At 43.7% G+C, this 23,997-nt stretch overlaps 1 protein-coding gene across 1 annotated transcript; it reads left to right on the top strand.

Moving 5' to 3' along the window:
- The first annotated feature begins 237 nt into the window (after positions 1 to 237).
- Positions 238 to 18,669, top strand: LOC118893990 (olfactory receptor 8K5-like). The gene is made up of 3 exons (XM_036849666.1): positions 238 to 265; positions 2,608 to 3,228; positions 18,590 to 18,669. The coding sequence occupies exons 1-3, from the start codon at positions 238 to 240 to the stop codon at positions 18,667 to 18,669; spliced, it is 729 nt and encodes a 242-aa protein (XP_036705561.1).
- The last annotated feature ends 5,328 nt before the right edge of the window (positions 18,670 to 23,997 follow it).

Genomic DNA, 23,997 nt, shown 5'->3' with positions numbered 1-23,997 from the left:
CATCATGAAGGGGATCCAGAAAAGAACTGGTGACACGTTCTGTCCCCAAGATATTTATAGTAATAGGTACCAACAAACTATGACAAAGTAGAAAATTACCTTGAGAAGTAGAGAGAGATGAAGGTGTGAGTGGGACATGGGAAGGTTATTTCTTACCAAAGGGTTCAGGGAACTCTTCCTGGCCAATCAGTATTTGAGCTCAATCCTGAGGAATAGGAAGAATACAGATGTGCCAGGATGAAGGTGAGCCAAGGCCCAGAGGCAGGTAAATATGAGGGATGTTCATGGACAAGGAGATAATAATGGCACTTATCAAGTGCTTACTATATGCCAGGTGCTATGCAAACTCTTTGAAGCTAATTATTTCATTAGACTGAGAAAACTGAGGCATAGAGAGGTTGAATAGCTTCTTTGAAGTCACACAGCTTAGAAGTGTTGGAATTGATACAACGTCTGGTGGTGGTTACAGGAGGGTATGTAAAAGCCACTGATGATAAATCAAGAGGATATTGGATGCCAAACTTAGGAGACCAGTGTGTCCAGCTCTTGATATATTCTTCCCAGATATTGTTATTGAAAAGATTCAACACATTTGTTACTAACTAAATTTTCCACTCATCATAATGGTTTGGGAAATCTTGAAACCCTAGACTTCTTTGACAGAGTGAAAATGGTCAACTGTTATTACCTGCTTCACCACAAGGTTCTTAGCTCTGAATTCAGCAGAACTCTGAGATGATCTAAGGAAAGGCTTACTGTAAGTTGGAACCACTTGACTCTGGCAGAGGAGGAGTAAGGAGCTTTGGTGAGAGTCTCTTCATGAGATAGGCAACTGAGTGGTATAGAATGGAGTCCCCCCACTCAGTTCAGACTGAATAAGAAAGTCCTACTATGTGGAGAATAGATAGACTAGACTAGAACAATAGTCCACAAACCTGGGGTCAACAAACCAAATTCAGCTTGCCACCTGTTTTTGTAAATGATGTCTTATTGAGACAAAGCTGCTCATTCATTCATGTATTGCTACTTTCATGCAATAATGGCAGTGCCGAATAGCTGCTACAGAGACTGTGTGGTGTGTGGACACTAAAATATTTGGCCCTTTACAGGAAAAGTTTGCCAACCTCTAGAACAGAAAAATCAGAATCCTAGCACATTCATGTTGGAAGGAAGAATGGAGGTCATTTAATCCATACTCTTCTCCCCTCCCCACTCCCCAGCCCCTGCAGCACACTCCACACACACAGATAGAGGCTGAGCCCCACAGAGAGGAAGAGATTTACCTAAAATCACCGAACTGGAAGGGACCATGATTGGGTCACTAACCATTAGACTCGTGTTTCTTCTACCACACCAGTTCTGAAAGACTAAAGTAACTTCTAAACAATTAATAACTAGGTGCCCAGCACCATGCTCTCTCAGGGTTCTAAGATGAGAATAGTAGAAGATCTGGGGTCTCCCCATCCTGTGGTCCACACCAGACATGGTGATAGACCTTGCACAGTGGAGTTGTACCTTAATACCCTCTAAAGTCGGCATATGAGGGAAAAATCAAACAGTACCTAAATTCGCTTTGAACTCCCACTGGAAGACCTCACAACAGAAACAGACTTCATGTCTCTTATAGGGTTCAACACCACCAGTAGGTCCTTTGAGGCTGGAACTGATTTCTGCTTTTTGGTGATGCCTCAGCTGCAGTAGCTGGCTTGTGTTCAGCAGCCCTATATTCCAGATGCCTCCCAACTCTGAGCGGCACACAGGGAATGAGACACAGTGAGGACACGGTGGCAGGCGCTCACCTCCCATCGCACCTCCGCTTGGCCTGGGGCCTCTGCTTATTGAGTGGAAGACCAGGAGTCACCCCCATGTTATTCAAATTATGTTCCTGCTCTTCTTCCCCCTCTAGCTTTTATAGATGAATGAGTGTAAGATGTGCCTCCACCAGATATCTGAAGCATTTGACGCAGTGTGTGGTAACGTTCTCTGTGTCTCGTAGAGATTTCCATGTCAGGGGCGTGTGTGGAGTGTGTGTGTATGTGCATGGACGGGATTCAGACACAAATGTGCAGAGAGGTGAGAGATTTTCCCAGACAGGAAAGTCTCTGTGGAAGCAGCAAAACTTGATGGGGCTTTTGTATCAGAGATTTACAGAATCTTGGAATTAGAATGTTATTTGAGGGCCAAAGACTCCCAGACCATGCCCAGTGCAGGAATTGCACCTATGGCATCTTGACAGACAGCCTCTTCCCGAATCCTCCAGGTGATACACTCACTATTTCCTGGGGGAGCCCACTTTGTGCTCAAATAACTTCGGTGGTTATGACACTGCAGAACGCATTTTGGGACTCAGTAGAGCATAGGTCTGTCTCAGTGCAGAAAGAAAGCAGCGAGAGGCAGAGTGACAGGTAAGGAAAGAATTTATTAGTATAGGACGCTTGTGAGAAATACAAGTGGTAGGCAAGGGAGTGTCACCCCGAGAGCTTAGTGGGCTACAGTTTTTTGTTTTTGTTTTTTTCTGTCTATACATACTATACTTTATTTAGATGACACCACAAGGAAGCTAATAACAACCTGTTTCTTTCCAGAAAAGCTAACTGGACTAAATAGGCCAACAGAATCTATCATCGCTAACTGAATTCACTCTGATGGGAGTCACAAGGCATCCTGAGCTGCAGGCCCCACTTTTCAGGGTCTTCCTCATTAGCTACACAATCACAGTGGTGGGAAATCTGGGCATGATCATCTTGATCCAAGTGGATTCCCACCTACACACACCTATGTACTTTTTTATCAAACACCTGGCTTTCATTGATCTTGGTAATTCTGTCATTTGTCCTGAGATGCTGGTAAATTTTGTTGTGGATCAAAATACCATTTCCTATCATTCATGCGCCACACAGTTGGCTTTCTTCCTTATGTTCATTATCAGTGAATTTTTTATCTTGTCAGCCATGACCTATGACTGCTATTTGGCCATCTGTAACCCTCTGCTCTACAACGTTCTCATGTCCCAGAGACTTTGTCATGTGCTGGTAGGCATTCCATACTTCTACAGTACCTTTCAAGCACTAATGTTCACTATCAAGATTTTTACATTGACTTATTGTGGCTCTAATGTCATCAGTCATTTCTACTGTGATGATGTTCCATTGTTACTTATGCTGTGCTCAAATGCACAAGAAATAGAATTGTTGGTCATACTATACAGTTTTTATAATCAAAGGAAAAGTGAGGAGGGGGAAAAGACCACCTTCCTCATTTTTGAACAGACATCAAACTTCCATCATCAGCTCCTTCTCCACGTTGGGCGGGGGGAGTTTTCTTGTCCCTACTTCGTCATACTGGGACTGTCATGGCGCTGTGGAAATGGGCCAAAAGGTGGTAACATACTAAAATATGATAAATCATCTCAGGTTTCAGTATAATGTCACCTTTTCCCTATATTTTTGTTTTTAGTACATGCAGAGAAGCATGTCCTAGGAATCGATAACTTACTGATCTCACTGGGCAGGATGTGGACCTCATTCCACCATTGTTTTATTGTTTGGGGGCATGTCTCATGCTTCTGTTGCATGGTTTTCGTGCTACGAAAGCGTACTTTCTTGAGTGATGATTAACTTACAGGGGTCTCCCATACTTTTTTTCTCTATTTACAATCCCCTAGTGAGATTAACTATTTAATCACCTACTTTGTCCCTTTACTCTGTCCCTATCAGTTAAATATCTATTCTGAGTATTAAAATGAACTTAATAGTTTCTAGTCCCATCTTCCAAAGTCACAGAGAATGAGTCCCTTCTCACTTTCCTAATGATCGTTCTTAGGGTGCTTGCCCAAGTCAGTCAGATCCCTTTCCTGCCCTGTCTCCTGTCCTCCTGCTCATGGAGCAACATGGATGGATGGAGTGCGTGTGTGTGTGCACACACACACACATGTACATACGTATTGGGACGTGTAAGGGAGGGAGGAGGGGAGAAAATTACAGCAGTTCTGAATTTAAAACCATGTAAAAACCATGTGAAAGTGAGAGTAGAAAATTAGGCAGACCACACTGCCCAGGACATTATGTGCCAAACTAAAAAGTCTGGGCTTTTAGGTAGGAGAGTCATACAGCCTGATTGGCAATTTAGAAAGATTATTCTTCCTATATTGCAGAGGAGACACTTGCAGGACCAGGACAGGAAGGCCCATTAAGAAAATACTGTAGGAGTCCAAATGAAGGATGATGAGGTCTGATCAAATCAGAGCCACAAAGATGGAAAAGCAAAGACACGTTCAAGAAATGTTCAGGAGAGAACTTGATGGCTGTAGACTTTGAGGTGGGAGGGAGCAGGGATGATGCCAAGGGGTGGTGGGACAGGCAGCAGATGGAGCCTCTCCAGAATCCTGCCACTACCAGAAATGTTCATTCCAGGGCCTCAGAACCCTCCCGAAGGAGTCTTTGCAGAGAGAGAAATGATACATTAACTGCAGGAGTTGGCAAGGAGTGAGGAATAGGAAACACTAATTACAGGCCAAGATCATTAACCAGCAGGTCTGGGATCAGCTGCATGTAACCTCAACTCATCTGCTCCTGCAAATGGCCAAGGGAGGATGTGAGGGGAAGAGTGTGGGCAGGACATTTTGCAAATGCTAAGGTAGCAGCTGAGCGCAGACCTTGGTGACATGAGTTTGATATGCTTGGCACTTCGGCTCTGGTTTCTGGAGCCCTTGGGGTGCCAAATGCACTGTAGCCAGCTGGCCAGTTGTCCAAATGTCGCTTATGCCTCTAGGCCTCTAATTACCAGGCTCCCCTTTAGCCTTATAGCTACACTCCATTAGGGGCTTGCTGGCCCCATGCACAGGAAACGGATTAGAGGCCATTAGACCATCCAGGTTGAAAAAGGTCAGGTCTTGCCTCCTGGGAGAAAAGCCTAAACTCCAGCTTTGTCATGTGGTGTTTGAAGCCAGAGAAAGATCTCAGGACTAGGAAAGAGTCCCAGCCCAGCTATATGGCCTTGAGCAAGCAAATTGTTTCACTTCGCACAGTCTTGATTTGCTTATGGGGCATAAATAAGCAATGTTCCCTAACTGAGAACATCAGATGATATCAGAGGCAGGGGCGTATGCATCTCAAGGGCTGTTGCTACTGCTGCTGATGTTAACTGCTAACCTGAATGTATAGGTGGCGGACTGGGAGTGAAGAAACCAAGGTTTTAGTCCTATTTCTGCTGGTGTGCTATAGGACCTTGGGCAAGTCACTTCTTCTCTCTAGGCCTCAGGTTCTTCATCTGAAAACTGAAGGGATTGGTCTAGCTCAGTGATTTTTAACCAGAAATATACACTAGAATTGCCTGTGGAGCTTCTTAAAAATGCAGGTACCCACATCCCACCCTGTTATGTTGAAGCAGGTTCTCAGCGGATATTAGATGCTCACTGAGAACCACTGGAATGGATGGTCAGGTGCCACCTGCCTCCCACCTCTGCCTACCTGCTCCCCCCACACCTGGAACGACTTGATCTCGCCCTTGGGATAAGCCTCCCACAGCCTCCAGCACTGATCCTGTCCTCAAGCTCTGGATCTCGGCATCAAGCTGCCGGTGCTAAACTGTCTCTGAACTCCTGATTTAGTCTCACCCCTGAGCCCGAGCCAGCTGTCGAGATGTGGTCTCACCTTGTTCCCTGAGGGAGCTGCACTGCTGGGCTTGTCCAGCACTGATTGGCAGAGCATTGTTTTGCTTTTCTCAGCATCTGGGGTCCCATCCCCCAACTCCAGACTAACGGGAAGAGACCTGCTATTGGCTGAAAGATTGCCTTGCTCTGGACCACCTGCTAGGAGCATCAAAATATCCCCTGCTGTTGGACCCCTCCTGTGGTCATGCCACACCAGTCTCCATCTGCAGAACCCCACTCCCATCCAATATTCGTGTTGGACACTGTGACGTGGCTTCCTTCCCAGGACTGCATGTGGCCTGTTGCCTGACCAGGCAGGTGGCATTTTCTGCCTTTATGTGCCTTAAGCCTATGGCTTCATTCCTTTCCTATTTCAACCTGATTTCTGCTCTGTCCAGCTGCAGCCATGGTCATTTTAATGAGCTCTGTCCCACCCTGTGATTTCAGTGATTTCTGATATCTCTCCCAGCTGAAAAGGCAGAACCAGGGAGGTTGCTTTGGACCCGGTCTCTCTGGGACTGGGTTTCTCATCTGTAAAACAGGAGTGCCAACATCTGCCTTGTAGAAGCACTATCTCTCACTCGAATGCTGCTCGCCATCTATGAACTGAACTAAGTCCTACTCATCCTCAGGCCTCAGACCTTAGACGTTGCTTCATAAAGCAGGTCTCTCTTACCAACACTGCCCCACCACTGTTATGTGCTCTGATGCAACCTGTACTTTTCCTTTCAACTCCTTAAACTCATGTAATTGTTAATTACACACTTTAAAGTCTTTCTCCCCTACTAGGTCATAAGGTCTGTGAGGGCAGAAACTGCCTTACTCACCAACATTAAACCCCCCATGCCTGGCACATAGAAGACAGGGGATGTGTCTCATGACTGACAGATGAGACATTGGATGTGCCTTGTCACAGAGCAGGTGCTCAGTGAACATTATCCCTCCTCCCTGCTCCTAGAGAATACCACTGAGCCAATCCCAGGATGTGAGCACCCACCCAGCACAGGGGAGCACCAGGGCATGGCTGAGCTGTTTCTTGAGGTCCGTGCTGGCCTTCCTTCTGGGCCCTGTGCAATCTGCCACCCTGGCAGGAGCCACAAACACCTAGAAGTCTGGTGAGAATGATACCCATAATTCCCAACATCAAAAGAATCCCACCTGAGGATCTTTTTTAAAATACCTGTACCTACACCCAACCCATAGATACTTTGTTTTAATTCATCTGGAATGCAGCCTGGGCTTTGGTATTGTTCAGTAATCCCCCAGGTTTTCCCTGTATGCAGCCATGGGTGAGAACGATTGGTTGGGTTCCATCACCATTTTCCAGATATGAAGGTGAAGCACAGGAGGGCAAGGAATCGGCCCAAGAACACACAGTAGCTATGGCATAGCTGGATGGAGCTAGAACTTAGAAGACCTAACTTTCCACCATGGCTCCTCCCACTGCACCAAGTAACAAACTGAAAAAAAAAAAAAAATTCCCTTTATCAATTGCAGAGGCAGATTTCCTGGCATCAAACAAGGCTGTGGGCAGAGAGCTTGTTTTTTTCTACCCTGGAAAATCTGTTTTTAAAAGCTTGTTTATGCAAGAAGGGTATAATTAAAAGTGAATGAGTGTAATTCCTTTATCGCAATGAATATTAATTAAAGGTAAACACAGCATCAATATTCATTTAGAGGAAGACAGAGGCTGAAAAGAAGACTGCTTGTACTAGGGTTGTCCATCACATCAGAAAGTAACAGATGACAGGACTCCAATAGCAGAATGTTGCTCTATTTTTCTCACATCCTCTCAGATTTAGAAGTTAGCCAAAATACAAATCTTTTGTCAGGTTGGGCTCCATGACCAGGCACAACTGCATGGGCACAGCCCTGTCTTGTTCAGGACACAGCTCTCAGAAAGTTGATTGGTTTTTTTTATACATCTTTAGTGGAGTATAATTGCTTTACAATGTTGTGTTAGTTTCTGCTGTATAACAAAGTGAATCAGCTATATGTATACATATATCCCCATATCTCCTCCCTCTTGAGCCTCCCTCCCACCCTCCCTATCCCACCCTTCTAGGTGGTCACAGAGCCCTGAGCTGATCTCCCTGTGCTATGCGGCTGCTTCCCACTAGCTATCTATTTTACATCTGGTAGTGTATATATGTCCATGCCACTTTCTCACTTCGTCCCAGATTACCCTTCCTCTTCCCTGTGTCCTCAAGTCTATTCTCTACATCTGAGTCTTTGTTCCTGTCCTGCCCCTAGTTTCATCAGAACCATTTTTTTTTAGATTCCATATATATGTGTTAGCGCAAGGTATTTGTTTTTCTCTTTCTTTTTTTTTTTTTTTAACATCTTTATTGGAGCATAATTGCTTTACAGTGGTGTGTTAATTTCTGCTTTATAACAAAGTGAATCAGTTATACATATACATATGTCCCCATATATCTTCCCTCTCGCATCTCCCTCCCTCCCTGTTTTTCTCTTTCTTGACTTACTTCACTCTGTATGACAGACTCTAGGTCCATCCATCTCACTACAAATAACTCGTTTCTTTTTATGGCTGAGTAATCTTCCATTGTATATATGTGCCACATCTTCTTTATCCATTTATCTGTCGATGGACACTTAGGTTGCTTCCATGTCCTGGCTATTGTAAATAGTGCTGCAATGAACATTGTGGTACATGACTCTTTTTGAATTATGGTTTTCTCTGGGTATATGCCCAGTAGTGGGATTGCTGGGTCATATGATAGTTCTATTTTTAGTTTTTTAAGGAACCTCCATACTGTTCTCCATAGTGGCTTTATCAATTTACATTGCCACCAACAGTTCAAGAGGGTTCCCTTTTCTCCAGACCCTCTCCAGCATTTATTGTTTGTAGATTTTTGTTGATGGCCATTCTGACTGGTGTGAGGTGATACCTCATTGTGGTTTTGATTTGCATTTCTCTAATGATTAATGATGTTGAGCATTCTTTCATGTGTTTGTTGGCAATCTGTATATCTTCTCTGGAGAAATGTCTATTTAGGTCTTCTGCCCTTTTTTGGATTGGGTTGTTTGTTTTTAAGCTGTAAAGACTCTTCGTTATGTGGGGTCAGCATACTGGAGGGGCAACTGGCCTCTTCGGCCCTCTTGGAAAGAGAAGAGCTAAACAGACTGATAACCAGCTGTGTTGTTCTGGCCCCTGAGCACTGGGACAGTGGCAAAAGTACATCATTTCCCAAGGAAGAATTCCCAAAGCCATGGCAGGTCCCCAGATCTTACAAATCAGACTCAGTGAGGGTTTGGGGAGGACAGGACTTTTGAACGTACAGATTGCCAGGTCTCACCCTGGTCCTACTAAATCAAAATCATTTTGGACTGAAGCTTAGGAATAAGCATTTTAACAAATTTTCATGTTAATTCTGATTTCTAGAATTTCTAGCCAAGCTGAAGAGCTTTTTTTTTTTTTGGCCAGGTCAGTCAGGGTCTTAAATCATTTCATTTATTTATTCATTCATTCATCTGATAAATATTTATTAATCATAAGGCACTGTGCTAGCCATGGGTGAAGACAGAGACCAGTACTCTTTTCTAGTTCCTTCTGGTCTATCAAGAAAAACTACACATTAGAATTGTAATTATAATACACAGTGATGACTGCTGTCACAGAGGGAGGAATACAATAGCATAGGAGCACAGAGACAGGTGAACTCAGCTCTGAATAGGGAGTCCAGGAACACTTCACAGAGAGCATTAATGGAGCACTCATGTGAGTAGCATGTTCTCACAGCAGGGATGGTGTGGAACCTTGGTGAGACTGCTGGAGAATGGACTTAACTGGAAGGCAGAGAAAGTGATGTTCCGTGAGGTTGATGAGTACTAGGTTGTGAAGAGTGTGAATGCCACGCAAAGGCATTTGGATTTAATCATGTCAAAGGGGGAAAGACATTCAGGAGACTGCCCTACACATTGGTGGGTTATGGTGAGAATTCATTGAGGCACTGCAGGCTTAAATGCCTCTTCATTGCATCAGACTTAGGCTCAAACAAGCATTTGGAGGATTTTAAAAAGAAATGCCAAATAGGAGGTTGACATCTACTTAGGAGCCAAGATAGTGTTTACCAGGAGTTGAGAGAAGGAAGCCATGTCTTCCTAGAGAAACCGGGTGTGTCCTGAATAGGCAGGGAGGAGAGAGAAGGTATTTCAGGCTGGGAAAGGCTTGGCACTGGGTCCAGCAGCACTTCTCAGCAAGGGCACTAACCGTTATCATAGACCGAGAAGGTCTTGATAGGTTTTTTTACCTGTAGCTGTGGGCAAGCTTCTAATGAGAAGGGGTCATGTTTGGCCACAACAGTGCAAATGGAGCAACAGTGTGGGGCCAGCTCTGAGGACCAGATGGGGTGAGCCCTATACTCATACTGGTCCCATGTGGTACATTTTAAAAGGGAGGAAACACATTCTCTTCTTTCTGAGACTGGTCTTATAGAATCAGAGTTCCTCAGCTCTGGGGGGCCCATAGAGCTCCTGCATACCAACTCTTATAGCTCAGAAAATGTCTAAGGGTGCAAGGACCCGCCCAAGGTCATTCTGCCATCTAATCCCACCTGAAGTGTGACCTTTTCCCTAACAGTACCCTCCTCTGTTCCCTGGTTAGCACACTCAGCAGCACATTGGAATAACCTGGAAAGTTTTAAAAATATTTATGCCTGGGTCCCACCCCCAGCGATACTGACTTAATTAATGTGGATTGGGGCCTGGGTGTTGAGAGTTATCAACACTACCCAGGTAATTCTAATGTGCAGCAAAGCGTGAGACTCACAGCTCCATTCGTACCTTTAAACAGTCAACCAATAAGTATTAGAAGGAAATGAGTGATTCAGTAATTGAGGTGTTAGCTAAGAATGCTATTCTCATTTTGATGAAGGATTCTTATTTTTCTTTTATACATATCTTGCTGATTTTCCTTTCAAACTCTGAAAGCAATCCACTTATTGCTGTAGTCCAAACAACACAATAAATATATTTTTCTATGATCTAAAACTAAACCATGCCTATATTTTCCCCAATTTATAATGATAAAAATGGTAACCTCCTCTTCGCCACATCATACATAGGAATCATTTTGCATTTGGGATCTAGCATATTATTGATTTATTTTTTATTTTTTTTGATTTATTTTTTATAGTCAACAATTATTAAGATTTAATTAAAAATTGTCTCTCTGTAATAATTTTCTCTTGTATTCATTTTTCATTTTGCTGGACTATAGCTTTCAGAAATTCTTACAATACGAGTTGTTGTACAGACTTTGTATTCTAAAATCCTTTTATTTTGACCTTACATTTTAATGATTATTTGGGTTGTTAAAGAATTCGAGGCTCAAAATTATTTCCTCTCCTGATATTGAAGATATTATTCCATTATCTCTTGTAGCCATTATTGGTCATCAGAAACTGGTTGTTTATCTGATTCTTCCTTCTTTGTAGGTAATTTTTTCTGAAGCTTTTAGATTGTTTTTCTGTTTGTTGTCCAAAATTTCACTAGGCTGTGTCTAAGGTTGAATTTTTGTTTTGTTTTGTTTACTCAGAAGCAAGGTGTCCTTTTTTGAATCTAAAAACATCTTTCTCCAGGACTGGGGTATTTTTTTCTACTATATTTTTGATTTTCTCTCTTTTGTTTTGTCTGTTCTCTCCATCTTCAACCCGTATTCAATAAATAGATATTGGACGTTTGACTCTGTCTTCCACATGTCTTAACTTTCTCTGCATGTTTTGTCTCTTGGTCCTTCTGTTCTAAAAACTGGTGGAATTGCTCAGCTCCAGCTTACAGCACACTCATTTTCTCTTCAACTATGTCCAATGTGCTCTGCACTCATTGATTTACTTTTTCTTTCCAACAAGCATATTTTATCATTTCTGAAATCTCTAATTGGTACTTTTTCATAACATTTGTTCTTGTTTCATAAATGTAAATATTAACTACATTTTCCCCCATTTTTATCTATTCCACTTTCTCTTTCCTAGGGAGCTAATTTTTCTGTTTGTTGAGTTTTATTCCCTTCTTATACAATGTTTGTTATCCTTAAATCTTTAGCAATTCTTAGTAACGTGCTCAACTTTTATTAGAGATTGCCTTTAATGCCACCTGAGGATGCATTTTCTTTACCAAAATCTGACTCTAGCCCTGTGGTGGAGGGGTGGGATGTGCTGTAGGCAATGAGTTGTGCCTGTGGCCAGACTTCTGGATGTGGGAGCACCCATTTGCTCCTGGTTGTCACAGGTACTGCCCTTCTTTGCAGCCCCAGCACTCAGAGGCTCCATCCTGATCTAAGGGTACTCACCCATGCAGCTTGCTGTTGGCTCACTGAAGGGAGGAAGTGGGGATGGTTAGCACTAGGAGTGGGTCTTGAGACCGTCGGGACCTGGGGAAGTATACGGCTGATGCTCACATAAAGAGGAAGTGTGTCTGTCGTTGAATTTTATTAGAACTGGGCTCAGAGACAGATGAGGAATATATAGACCCAGCCAGAACTTAACTCCAAGTCAAAAGGACCCCAAACACTTCACTGTATTTCTTCTCCTTATTCTAGGAATATATCTATATCTATATATAGATATCTATCTAGAGATATATAGATAGATATAGATATCTATCTGAATATCTATATAAGGTATATGCTATGTCTATAGATATATAGATAGCTAGACATATATACTAAATATTTCTACGTATATATTTAAATATGTACATAAAGTGTTTTACATAAGACTTGGCACTCAATAAATGAGAGCTACTATAAAGAAGCATCATCAACATAATGTATTACTGCCACCAAAAGTCAATACTATCTGCTTATTTTCTCTATCTCTACTCTTCCTTTGAAATCCGATTTTGAGTTGGAATTGGTCTCAGAAGCCATTTACTTCAATCTCTTCATTTTTAAAGATTAATAAATACATTAACATTTTAAGGTTAATTAAAACATTCTCATTGCAGAAAATATAGAAAATACAGAAAAAGTAAAATAATTTAAAGAAAAAACTTTTATCCATAAGCCCATCCCAGTTAGCACTATCAGCTCCATAATTTATGGACTGTGGCCCACGGAGGAGAAATGGTCAGCCAACAATCTGACCTGTCAACAGGTCATTGGCCGCATGTCCTCCATACCATCCTCTGTCCTTCTCCCTGAGACAGGAAGACTGTGCTTTGTTCTATTGGTTAGAGGAACACACAACTGACTACAAGCCTGGGTAGAGTTACTGTCCCACACAAGAACCCTCAGTTCTGCCTGCCCATGCCCTCTTTCCTGCCCATAATCACGTTGGTCACAGCAATGTCTTCCTCTTGAATTCCATGACCTCGAGGAGCTGAAGAAATCATTCGGCTCTTTGCTTGTCTTAAACTATTAGTGTGGCATGTGTTTTGTTAGTACAGGTGTAGAGGTCATGCTAAGACCAGTCTGGGGGAGAGGAATGGAGAGAGCTGTGGGACTGTGCAGTTTTTCCCCTGCACCGCCTGGGAAACTCCTCTAAGAAGCTCCAATGTCACCTCCAACTTGAAGTCCTCCTTCCTCTGCCCAGGCAATTGGTCAGTCTCAGCTCTGTGCTCCTTAGCCGTTCATTTCTCCCTACAGCATTTATAGGGTATGTGTCTATAGGTCTGTATCACCTGATGGATTATGAATTTCCTAAAGACAAGGATCCAACACCTAGCACAATTCCAGGCTCATAGCAAGGGCTTCATAAAAGTCTGATGAATGAATGATTGAATGTTTGAGTGAATAAACTTCACTGAGGAGCTTTAGCAAATATTCCAGAAGCATTTTGAAATATTTGAAGAATATTTTGTTGAAATACAAAGAATGTCCCAAGAACAAGTAAGACAGCTTCACCTACCATATTTAACATGATATTACCAATAGTGTACCATAACTAAACCATTTAACTAGCCATCTTTCTATTAACATAGGCGTTTATTCCCTGACTTACCACCGAGTCAAGGGTGGAAAATGTGAGTGGCATGTACTCTAACACCATAATTATTGCGTGAATTTGTTCTACAGAATCCTAGAAGAGTACTAATCTATGTTCCTGAACTTCTCCAGTGTCAGGGATACACCTGCCCTCCAATTCACCCTATTTCAAAATCAGAAAAATCATCGTTTTTAAAGAAAGTATCCTAGGAGATAGAAAGAGATTTGAATTTTAAATTAAAGGTTTAGATTTGAGGCCCAGGTCTACTAGTAACTGGCTGTTGTGTTCATCTCTTTACTATTCAAAGCCTCATTTCCTTATCTTGAAAATAATAATAACTGCCAGAGCAGGGTAGCGGTGAACACAAAGTGTGAAATGAATACAAAAGTATTTGGTGAACAATGAAACAGTGTACATGTTTAAGGGTGGAAAGGAAGGGAGGATGAGAGGTTAGTAGAGACACGGATATCTGTCTTAAATGAAAGAGAATATCTGTCAGAACAAAAGAGAAAAGATTCTTCTCCAAAGAGGAGGAAATCACTGGAATCATGGAATGCTGTGTCACAGGGGATGGGAATGCCTTGTTTACAGTCACATGGGGTCAGTGTAGAGAACAGTTTCATAACTACTGATGCCCCATCCTTCCTGCCTCCTTGCTCCCACCTTTCTGGTCTTGTCTCGAAGAACACAGGCTCTGAGATGCACTGCCTAGATTTGGGTTCTGACTCTGCCACTGAATGAACCCCCAAAAGTACTTCACTTCTCTATCGGTCACTTTCTTCATCTGTGAAATCAGAGTGATCATAATATCTCCACATAGGATCCTCCCTTCCCTGTTACCCAGTTTTATTTCCACAGTCTATCATTACAACTTCCTTGTATTTACTCTCAACTCCCTTGCTGCTCCTTCTCCTCTGTGTGCTGTACTCACTTTGCAAGATCACACCCTAGTGGATCGTAACTCTCCCCACACTGTCTGCCTGCCCTTCTGCAGCTGAGTGGAGCTTGAGAAAAATTCAGGACCACACTGACTGACCTGCCTTAGGTGCAGGACCAAGGACCACAGGTGTGCCCTTAAGACTACCCAGCTGCTGCATTGTATCCCCTTAGACCACCCGCTCTCCCACCCTGCTAGAAACAACTTCACAACATCTTCCTGCTCAATCTGCCTTTGCCCACACTCTCAGCTAATGGCCTTGCTTTTCACATCACTGAGAAAATAGAAGCGATCAGAAGAATATTTGCATGGACTCCCACAAATCTATCTGTAAATCTTCCAGCATTTTCAGTGTTCTACCTTCCATTCCGTTACTAAAGATAAATTGTCCACCTCTTATCGAAAGCTATTATGGTTGTACTGTGCCTTCCAAAACTGTATATTGAAATCTTAACCCTCAGCACCTCAGTGAGCTTATTTAGAAATAGGGTCATTGCAGATGTAATTAGTTAAGATGAGGTCATACTGGAGTAGGGTGAGCCTCTAATTCAATACCACTGGTGTCCTTATGTGAAGGGGAAATTTGTTCACAAACACACACAGGAAGAATGCCAAGTGAAAAGGAAGGTAAGACCAGGGTGATGTGCCTACAAGCCAGGAAATGACTGATTTCCAGCAAACCACCAGAAGCTAGGGGAGAGGTTGCAAACAGATCCTCCTTCATAGACCTCAGAAGGAACCAACCCTGCTGACACCTTAACCTTGGGTTTCTAGCCTCCAGGACTGTGAGAAAATTAATTTCCACTGTTGAAGCCACTCAGCTTGTGGTACTTTGTTCTGGCAGCTCTAGAAAACTACAACAAAAGCCAACCCTTCAGTCACCTAAAGTGACTAGATTCTACCCCGTTTAAAGTACCCTGAGACATTGGTCCAAAAGCATTTTTCTCCTATAGCGTTAGTTTTTTCCTCTCTACTCTATCATTCTCATCGGCTCCACACAGGCTGTTATTTGTCTGATCTCAAAAAAAAAAAAAAAAATTGTTTTTAACTTCCCCTGACCGTGCTTTCCCTGCCTTCTACCACTTCTTTTCTCTGCAACACTTTGCAGCAAAACTTCTTATGTTGATATACTCATTGTCTCTGATTCCTCTCTTATCTTTTCTTAAACACACTCAAACTAGGCTCTCATGCCCTTTACTCCACATAAAGCGTTCTCGTCAAAGTCACCAACGGCTTGCACATTGCTACGCCCACTGACCAACTCAGTCCTGCTCCTACCTGAGCCACCAGTGACATTGGACACAGCAGATCATTGCTGCCCCCTCAAGGCACTTCTTCCCTTGGCTTCTGGGACTACACACTCTTGCCTTTGTCCTCGCTTTCTGACTGTTCCTGTTCATTCTCCCTCGGTGGTTCCTCATCTTCTCCCAGACTCAGGGTCCTGTCCTTGGTCCTCCTCTCTATCTACCTACAACATACAGCCCCTCAGTGAGCTCATCCAAGCTCAAGGTTTAATTACCATCTATGTACCAAAGACTTTTAAATGTATACTTCCAGATGAGCCACTCCCCTGAACTCCAGGCTCACGTAGCCAACTGCCCACTCCAATAGATATACCACAAACGTAACATGTCCCAAACTGAACTCCCAATCTTCCTCCGAAAGCCTGTTCACCTGCGTTCTTCTCCATCTCGGCTGAGGGCAACTCCATTCTTCCAGGTGCTCAGACCAAAACCTGGTATTCATTTTTTGTTTTTTGCTTTTTAAAATTTTTATTGGAGTATAATTGCTTTACAGCGTTGTGTTGGTTTCTACTGTACAGCAAAGTGAATCAGCTATACGTATACATATATCCCCTCTTTTTTGGAGTTCCTTCCCATTTAGGTCACCAGAGCATTTGTATTCGTTTTTAACTCCTTACTTTCTCTCCCGCCACAGATCCAAGAAGTCCTACTGACTCCACATTTAAAACATATCTGGAATCTAAACCTTTCTCATCCCCTCTGCTAAGCTATCATCATCCTTCACCAAGATTATTGCAACCGCCACCTAACTGGTCTCCCTACTTCTTCCCTTGCATCCTACACTCTATTCTCAACACAGCAGTCAGGTCCTGTAAAACACAGCTCACCTTAAGTCAAGTCCTCCCATGGCTTCCCACTTGATAAGAGAGAAAGCTGGGCCCTTCCAGTGGCCTCCTGGTCCCTTCATGGCCTCTGACCTCATCGCCCTCTCTCTGCTCCAGCCACAGCAGTCCTTGCTGGTCCCAGAGTATCCAGGTTGTTCTCACTGCAGGGTCTTTGCACTGGAACACTGGTCCCCCAGGTAACCACATGGATAACTTCATTACCATCTCCATCCCCTCTCAGATGTCACTTCCTCAATGAGACCTACCTGGACCAACTATAAAATTGTGATTCCTGCTCTCAGATGTTCCCTTTCCCTCCCCCTGCCCCATCACTTCCTAGTATACAATATAATTTACTTATTCATTATGGTCCTATATTTTCTGTCTCCCTGCACCAGAATGCAAGCTCTGGAAGGTAGGGGTTTATTTTTCTGTTTTGTTTATTTATAGATTTATTAAGTGCCCAATAAATATTTGTTGAATGAGTGAATAAATGAAAGGATGAATATAAAGTGTCTAGAATAGTGTCTGGTGCAAAATATGTGCTTAAGAATTATTAGCCATCATCGATATTACCTTGCATTATTGAATGGGAAATCAGATTTTGCAGCAGGAAGATCTAGGAACTTGGCTGGCAGAGTGCCCCTTAAAGGAAAGACACTGGGTGAGGGAGGAAAACTTGCCAGTTAATGAAGCTTATCCAAGGCTCATTTATTTCCAGTTGACTTTGCATGGACTCTTTTGGTTTTCCTCTGACTGCTCTCTTGTGCCAAACTTGGATGGATCCCTTGGACCTACCCTGGCAGGGCTCTGCTAGAATCACTGCTCTGTGCTTCTCAGGAGAACCTCAAGCCCAATTTAGCCAGCGGGAAACAAAAATTAATAACCTCAGAGAAATCTCAGCCTGTCTCTGCTGCTACCTCATTTCCAGGGTTTTTCAGTCTTTAAGAGGCTATAGGAGAATTAGGTCCAAACCCAACAGCTGGTAGTAGTTAATACTACTGAACAAAGGACAAATAGATTCTTCCCAGCCCGTCAGACATTCCCATGGTCAGTAGAGAACACAAATGGTTTATAATTTTTTTTCGATGGAAGGGTTTGCCAGGGAACTGATTGAATGTGACTTAGGTTTTATAGGACCACTCTGGCTGTAATTTTTTTGAATAGAGTGTAGGGGGGAAGTAGGGAGAGCAAGTAGGAGGCTATTGCACTAATCCTCCTGAGAGCTCAGTTCACAGTAGAGAAGTAAGGAATGGTTGGATTCTGGATATGTTTTGAAAGTAGAGTCCATAGGATTTCCTGACTGGTTGGATCTATGGTATGAGAGAAAGAGAGGGGTCACAAAGACAGCATGGTTTTGGGGCTTAGCCCCTGGAGAGATGGGAGCTGTCATAGCACCTCATGTGACCCACAGGACACTCTTGGTATTGAAAAGATGTATATGGCTGGGGGGCGGGCAGAGAAAGGGTTGCATTGAATTGTTTTATACACAAACATTGCAAATATGTCTTCTTTAAAGCAGACAGACAACTGTTCTTCAATTTTTCCTAGAAAGAAGAGAGAAGGTTTTGTCCTCAGAATTCCTAATAATTAATTCCTCCTTTCCCTACTCTAATTTTTTTTTTTTACTCTGTCCAGGAAAATTCATTTTCTGAATAATTTGCACAGAATAGAATAGCTCAAGTCTAACATATTGTTTAATAAAAATGCAACTTTAACAATGTCCACACACTCACACCCCTTCCTGAGTGAACTCAGACCCTCAACATGCAGGTCTTGTCTGAAAGCATCAGTGTTGATTTAAAGCCCACCCAGTGAGAGCGGTGGGTATTCAAATGACTGAGAGGGCTACTGGGGAGAGAGAGGGGCTATACTCTACATTTCTCAGCATTTGGGGTGAGGATGAGCCCCGTTTTCTCGTCCAGAGTCCCCTGGGCTGTCGGACTTCTGCCACTACACAGTGTCAGCCTGTCCACTGACAGCATCTCGCCCAGACGGAGCCTAACCCGGAGGAAAGGGCCTTGTTGGAGACGAAAGGGGAAAAGAGTGGAAATGAGGATCAAGGGTCTCCCAGCTCCCCATTACTAATATTAAACTATTTTGTGTATGTAACATATGACGTGGAAATTTGGGATCACATGGAACAGTAAGATCAAACGGAAACTTTCAACTGGTTGTCTTAGGAATCAGTTTGCCTGGGAGGCCCAGGGCACTGTGGGGAAGAACACATACAGACGAGGGACATGAGAGTCGGGGGTGTCCTGGGGTGCTGCCCTGGCCAGCAGCATCCCACCTACATTCTCCACAAGATGGCGCTTGTCTGCGCAAAGCTCAGTGGAGGACTTTGGATTTTGTTTGAATAATGGAGGCTGCAGTCCCATCCACTTATCTTCCAGGAGAAAGACTACGAAGAAGGAATGCGGATGGGCAGGGCCAGCCTGGTTGCAATTTCCCACCGAGCAGGACTGAGGTCCGTCAACTCTGCTTGAAGGTAATTTCCTCATATTTGTGATGTTTGGAACCCTGAGTCTGTGTCTCCTGCCACAATAGGCCGCAAAACCATTCAAACAAAAACAGAAGGAAGATTGTATGTCAGCAGAGCACTTTGTAGTTAACACAAGGTGTTCAGATATGTTTTATGATTTGATTTTCAAACTAGCCTGCACTGGGAATCCACGTCTGTCTCATTCATTGTATCCACAGTGTTTGGAGCAGGGAGTGGCACATAGGCTCTAATGCATATTTGTCAAATAAATGAACCCTGTGAGGCCAGAAAAGGAATCATTATCCGCATTATATATCTGAGGCCCAGAGACTCACAGTTAATAAATGGCAGAGCCAGGACCAGACGGAGACTCCCACCCCAAGGTCATTGCTAGTTATTCTGTCCTCTGATGCTTCTAGGTCACTAGCCTCAGGAAACAAACAACCCCAAAGCCGTGAGTGTGTGGAGCCACTGTACAGTGCACAGAAAAGCAGGCAGCGGGGGTTTTCTAGCAAAGAGAAAGATATTCAAAGAAAACTCAGGACCAAGGTGTGGACACATAGCTGGCAAAAAGCTCCATGTCCTCCCTATGCAGCCAAGGTGTGTTCCAGCAGGCAGGCACTGGCTGGAAACGCGCAGCTCTTCAGCGCCCCCTGGAGCAGAGCTTGAGAATGCAGCCTTTTGCATGGCTGAAGTGCTCACAGGAAACCCAGATCCAAAAGCATTACGGTTATATCTAACTGATCCTTCATGGTCCGCTATTTAGTTATTAGCCATGGTAAGACTCAGGATTCATCACTCCTGCTACTTCTTCTCTGGGGGAAATAACCAAGAGTTTAGTCTTACCACAGATTAGAAAGCTAATGTGTGTAGCTGGCCACTGAGAGTGAATACACGACATTAGGTTCTTAAGGCTGAGAAGAACTCTGAGTGGTCCATAGTCTGGGTCCCTAGACACAAGGTCTGAGAAACTGCTGAAATAACATGTATATTACGTGTGTTCTGGAGGACAGGGTCTATGGCTTCCATCAGATCCTCACAAGGGTCTCTGCTCCAAATCCAGCCACTGAGGATCAGAAGTTACCTCCTTAGCCCCCCAGCTGCCCAGCTTTGCTCAAAGCCCCAGGGGTAGGGAATAGATACCTTGCAAGGCAGCCTATCCATTTCCTGTGATCAATACCTACCCCCACAGAGAGTGAGGGGTGGGCAGGTTGTCCCACTAGGACCTGAATAAAACACCTCCCTCCATGTGTCCAGCACACGGGATCAGAACCAGAGCTGCAGCATAGCAATGCTGGGACGGCCTCGGAAGTATATCAGTAGGCATCACGGGGGCTGCTTTTCAAATATGCATATTTAAAGACAACTAATGACTAGTTCCCCCAAAGTGAAGGAGAATTCTTTTTAATAAGAATTGCTGCTCATATGTCTCAGAAGAGCCTCTTATCTAGAAGCCAGGTCTGGAGCTGGTGGCGTCCATTGGCCCCAATTCTGATGGACCACCCCCAAGGTGAGGTATCAGTGATGGAGGTAAAGCCCCAAGTTTGTGCAAAAATAGATCCTCTCCTGCCATCTGGTGTCTAACACTATTAATGCACCTTTCACAACATGCATTTGTATCAAGTTCCCATCGCTGATCTTTTCAAGGGTTTCAGAACGGAACTTAGTTTAAACTCCATCCTTTACTTACATGAAGTCTGGGCTCAGGAATTGTATAAGCATGTGTCACACAGCTTATCAGTGGCAGAGCCCAGATTGAGGCTTAAGCCTTTTCGCTGTCCTTCAGGAGCTCTTTCCCATCCTGCGCAATGTTCCGTGTTTAACCTTCCCTGTCACTTTGCCCTTTTCCTAGGACAGGAACTTTCCATCTGGAACCAAGGTCCGGGCTGACTGTTCTCCTCCACGCTCCCACAGCTCCCCACACTTCCCTCTGTAACAGCATTCTGCACCCAGATGATCCCCACCAACTTTTCTGTGTCCTTCACTCAACAAGAGGCCCTTGAGAGCAGAGACAGTTCACATTCCAAACACAGGGCCCAGCCTGGAGCCTAGCGCAGGTGAACTGATGAGAGAAGTCGCCCCTCACCCAGGTAAGCAGCACCCTTGCTGTACCTGTCATCACGACCATTGTCTTCCTGTTCTGTGCTACGGAACCCCATGCTCCTGGGGTCCTGAAGAGAAAGGACATGGGTCCCCTCGGGCAGAGCTCTGGTGGGTAGGAGGCCCATCCAGGACAATACTGAGTGAGGAATCTTACAGATGGGTGCCCTAAGGGCAAAAAGAGAACATGGTGAGGCTGTCAAGCTCAGGGCAGTTTCGGAGAATAATGTTCAAGGCAGTTTCTGAGACCTGAAGGTGAATTCAGGAGAACCTTGGTGGAGAGCACTTGGGCAGCAGGAACGGCCAGGCCCAGAGGTGTGAGCAGGCAGGTGTGTTAAGGGTATACCTGGAGTGCAGAGAAATTTGAGAGTTGTGGGGAGAAAAAGCCTAACCCAAGAGCTTCACAAGGGCCAAGTGACAAAGGTCTTTAATGCCAGGATCTGGGAGCTTAGCCTCAGTTTCCAGGGACGAGATGCCTGTGTAAAAGATTTTAAGGAGTAGAACAATGAGATGGGGTCTGGGCAGCAGTGGGATGGATGAATCAGGAAACATTAGATTAAAGAGTGTGGCCCAGGGGAAGTCTGTAGAGCTGCTGTTCTCACACTTCAGTGTGCTTTAGAATTTCTAGGAGAGACAGCTTGAATGCAGATTCCTAGGTGCCCTCCAGAGATTCTGATTCAGTAGATCTGGGCTAGGGCCCTGGAATTTGCACTTTCAGCAAGAAGCAAACTCTTTGGGTGCTTCTGATACAGATGGCTTAAGGGCACACTTGAGAAACCACTGGAGGAGAATGAGAGGAGGAGAGAGCAGAGGTCGGAGGTCAACATGTAGGGGATGGGAAGTGAAGGAGATGAGATGCCTCCCAGTGGTCCTTGAGGGAAAACAGTTGGGGGACGGGAAAGGGAAGGGAGAAGCAGCGCCTGAAAAACCAAAGGAAGATTGCTTTCAGAAGGAGAGACCAGTTCCCCAAAACAAACTCAATGAGACAGTTAAATTAGGTATGAACAGAAAACAGGGTTGGTCAGATTTGGGCAACTACACGATCCTTAACGACTCTATCCAGCAGTGGTTTATGGAACAATGTGGGGAAAAAGCCAGACAACAGAGGGTAGGGATTCCCTGCAGAAGAGAAACACTGACACTCAGGAGATTTTCCTCCCTCCCTCCAGAAGCTTGACAAGGAAAGAAAATGAGAAAGGGGATGGAGAGTGGATGAGAAGCGACTGATCGTGCAGAAGTGTTTTGGTTTCAGATGGGAAAGACTGGGATACCTTTCAATGCCCTGGAGGAGGAGTGGGCTGACATCACGGCAGAGGGTTCCAGAGAGAGGAGTGGTTGGAGAAGGGGGCTCCCAGAGAGCAAGCAGCAGGTGAGGAGCCGTCCTGAGCCCCCAGAGGCAGGAAGAGAGGCCCTTCTTTCCTCAGGCAGGTGATGAGAGGAAGGGGAAAAGCGTGAGTGAAAATATGTTTGCAGGTTGATTAAGGGACAAAGGAAAACAAATCCCATAAATATGTAAACTCACCTTGTCAAAATCTGAGTTGATATATAAATCTGGGAGAAATAGTGAGTTTATTAAGTAACTGGATTAAGAGTCCAAAAGATGTTAAGAGTCTCGAGTGAAGAGCTTGAAACTAACTTCAACTGTGCAAATGTGAATTCTGCAGTTGGTTTAAAAATTAGCTTCCAAAAATACAAGAGGGCAACATGACCTAACAGCAGCCAACAATTTCAAAAAATTAAGATTGATGATATTCTCCATTTAACTAAGAAGGATTATGAGGCTTTTAAAAGCTAAGAATTTGAAGTTATCACTGTGGGATCCCAGGGGTTTGCAGAGTTCTAGCCTACCAACTCTTACTCCACCCCTTTCTAAAGGTATGAAGACAAGGAAGAGTGGGTGGTATGATTGTTGAGACAACTTAATCTATACTCTGCTTTATATATTTTTTGAAGTCATTCATTTGCAAACCTTGATATTTTAACTATAATTGGAAACCAATCTTCATATTCTATCTCAAATCTGATTACACTGATTTCACCAAGTGAAACTCACAAACCTCCCTTACCACCGGGGAGATCTTTGCAAGACTAAAGAATCCTAAAACTTCACCCCCTCGGAGGTCTTCGGGGTGACGTGGGGAGCTGTCCATGAATCATCCTCATGAGCAGTTAGGTTTGGAAATCTTTGGATGTGTCTGATTCCCATCCTAAACTACTAAGGAGAGACAGAACGTTTTTCCTTGTGCTTCACGATCATTCAGAACTATCAGATTATGCCTTTGGTGAATATGACAAACTACATGCTTGAAAGTATGGCTAATTATGGTCTACTAATGGCATTTGTTGGTGTTGCATAATGTTGGAAGACTTGCTTAGATTTATAAACTCCTTTTCTTAAAAAAGTTTAGTTTTCAGTATAAATCTAATCACTACATATCTATTCTTTCTAATCTTTTCAAATGACTAGTAATTATGAGTAGTATATCTATGTGCAATGATGCTGTGCATGTTATGAAGAGAGACAAATAAGACAGTAAGAGGCGGTTTGGAACTAACTCATCATACCCAAAGAACACATCACAAATGAACAAATCACGTACCATCTTTATCCTTCAAGTTTAATTTTATTAGTTGTCATGTCTCTTTGAGTTATAATTTACATATTATAAAGTTCACCCATTGTAAGTGTACAATCTGATGATTTTTAGTTAATTAATAGGGCTGTGTAACCATCACCACAGTTTCAGA

This window comes from Balaenoptera musculus, chromosome 4 (genome assembly GCF_009873245.2).
Source record: "Balaenoptera musculus isolate JJ_BM4_2016_0621 chromosome 4, mBalMus1.pri.v3, whole genome shotgun sequence".
NCBI classification, from domain to species: Eukaryota; Metazoa; Chordata; class Mammalia; order Artiodactyla; family Balaenopteridae; genus Balaenoptera; species Balaenoptera musculus.
This window is presented reverse-complemented; position numbering and strand designations above follow the sequence as displayed.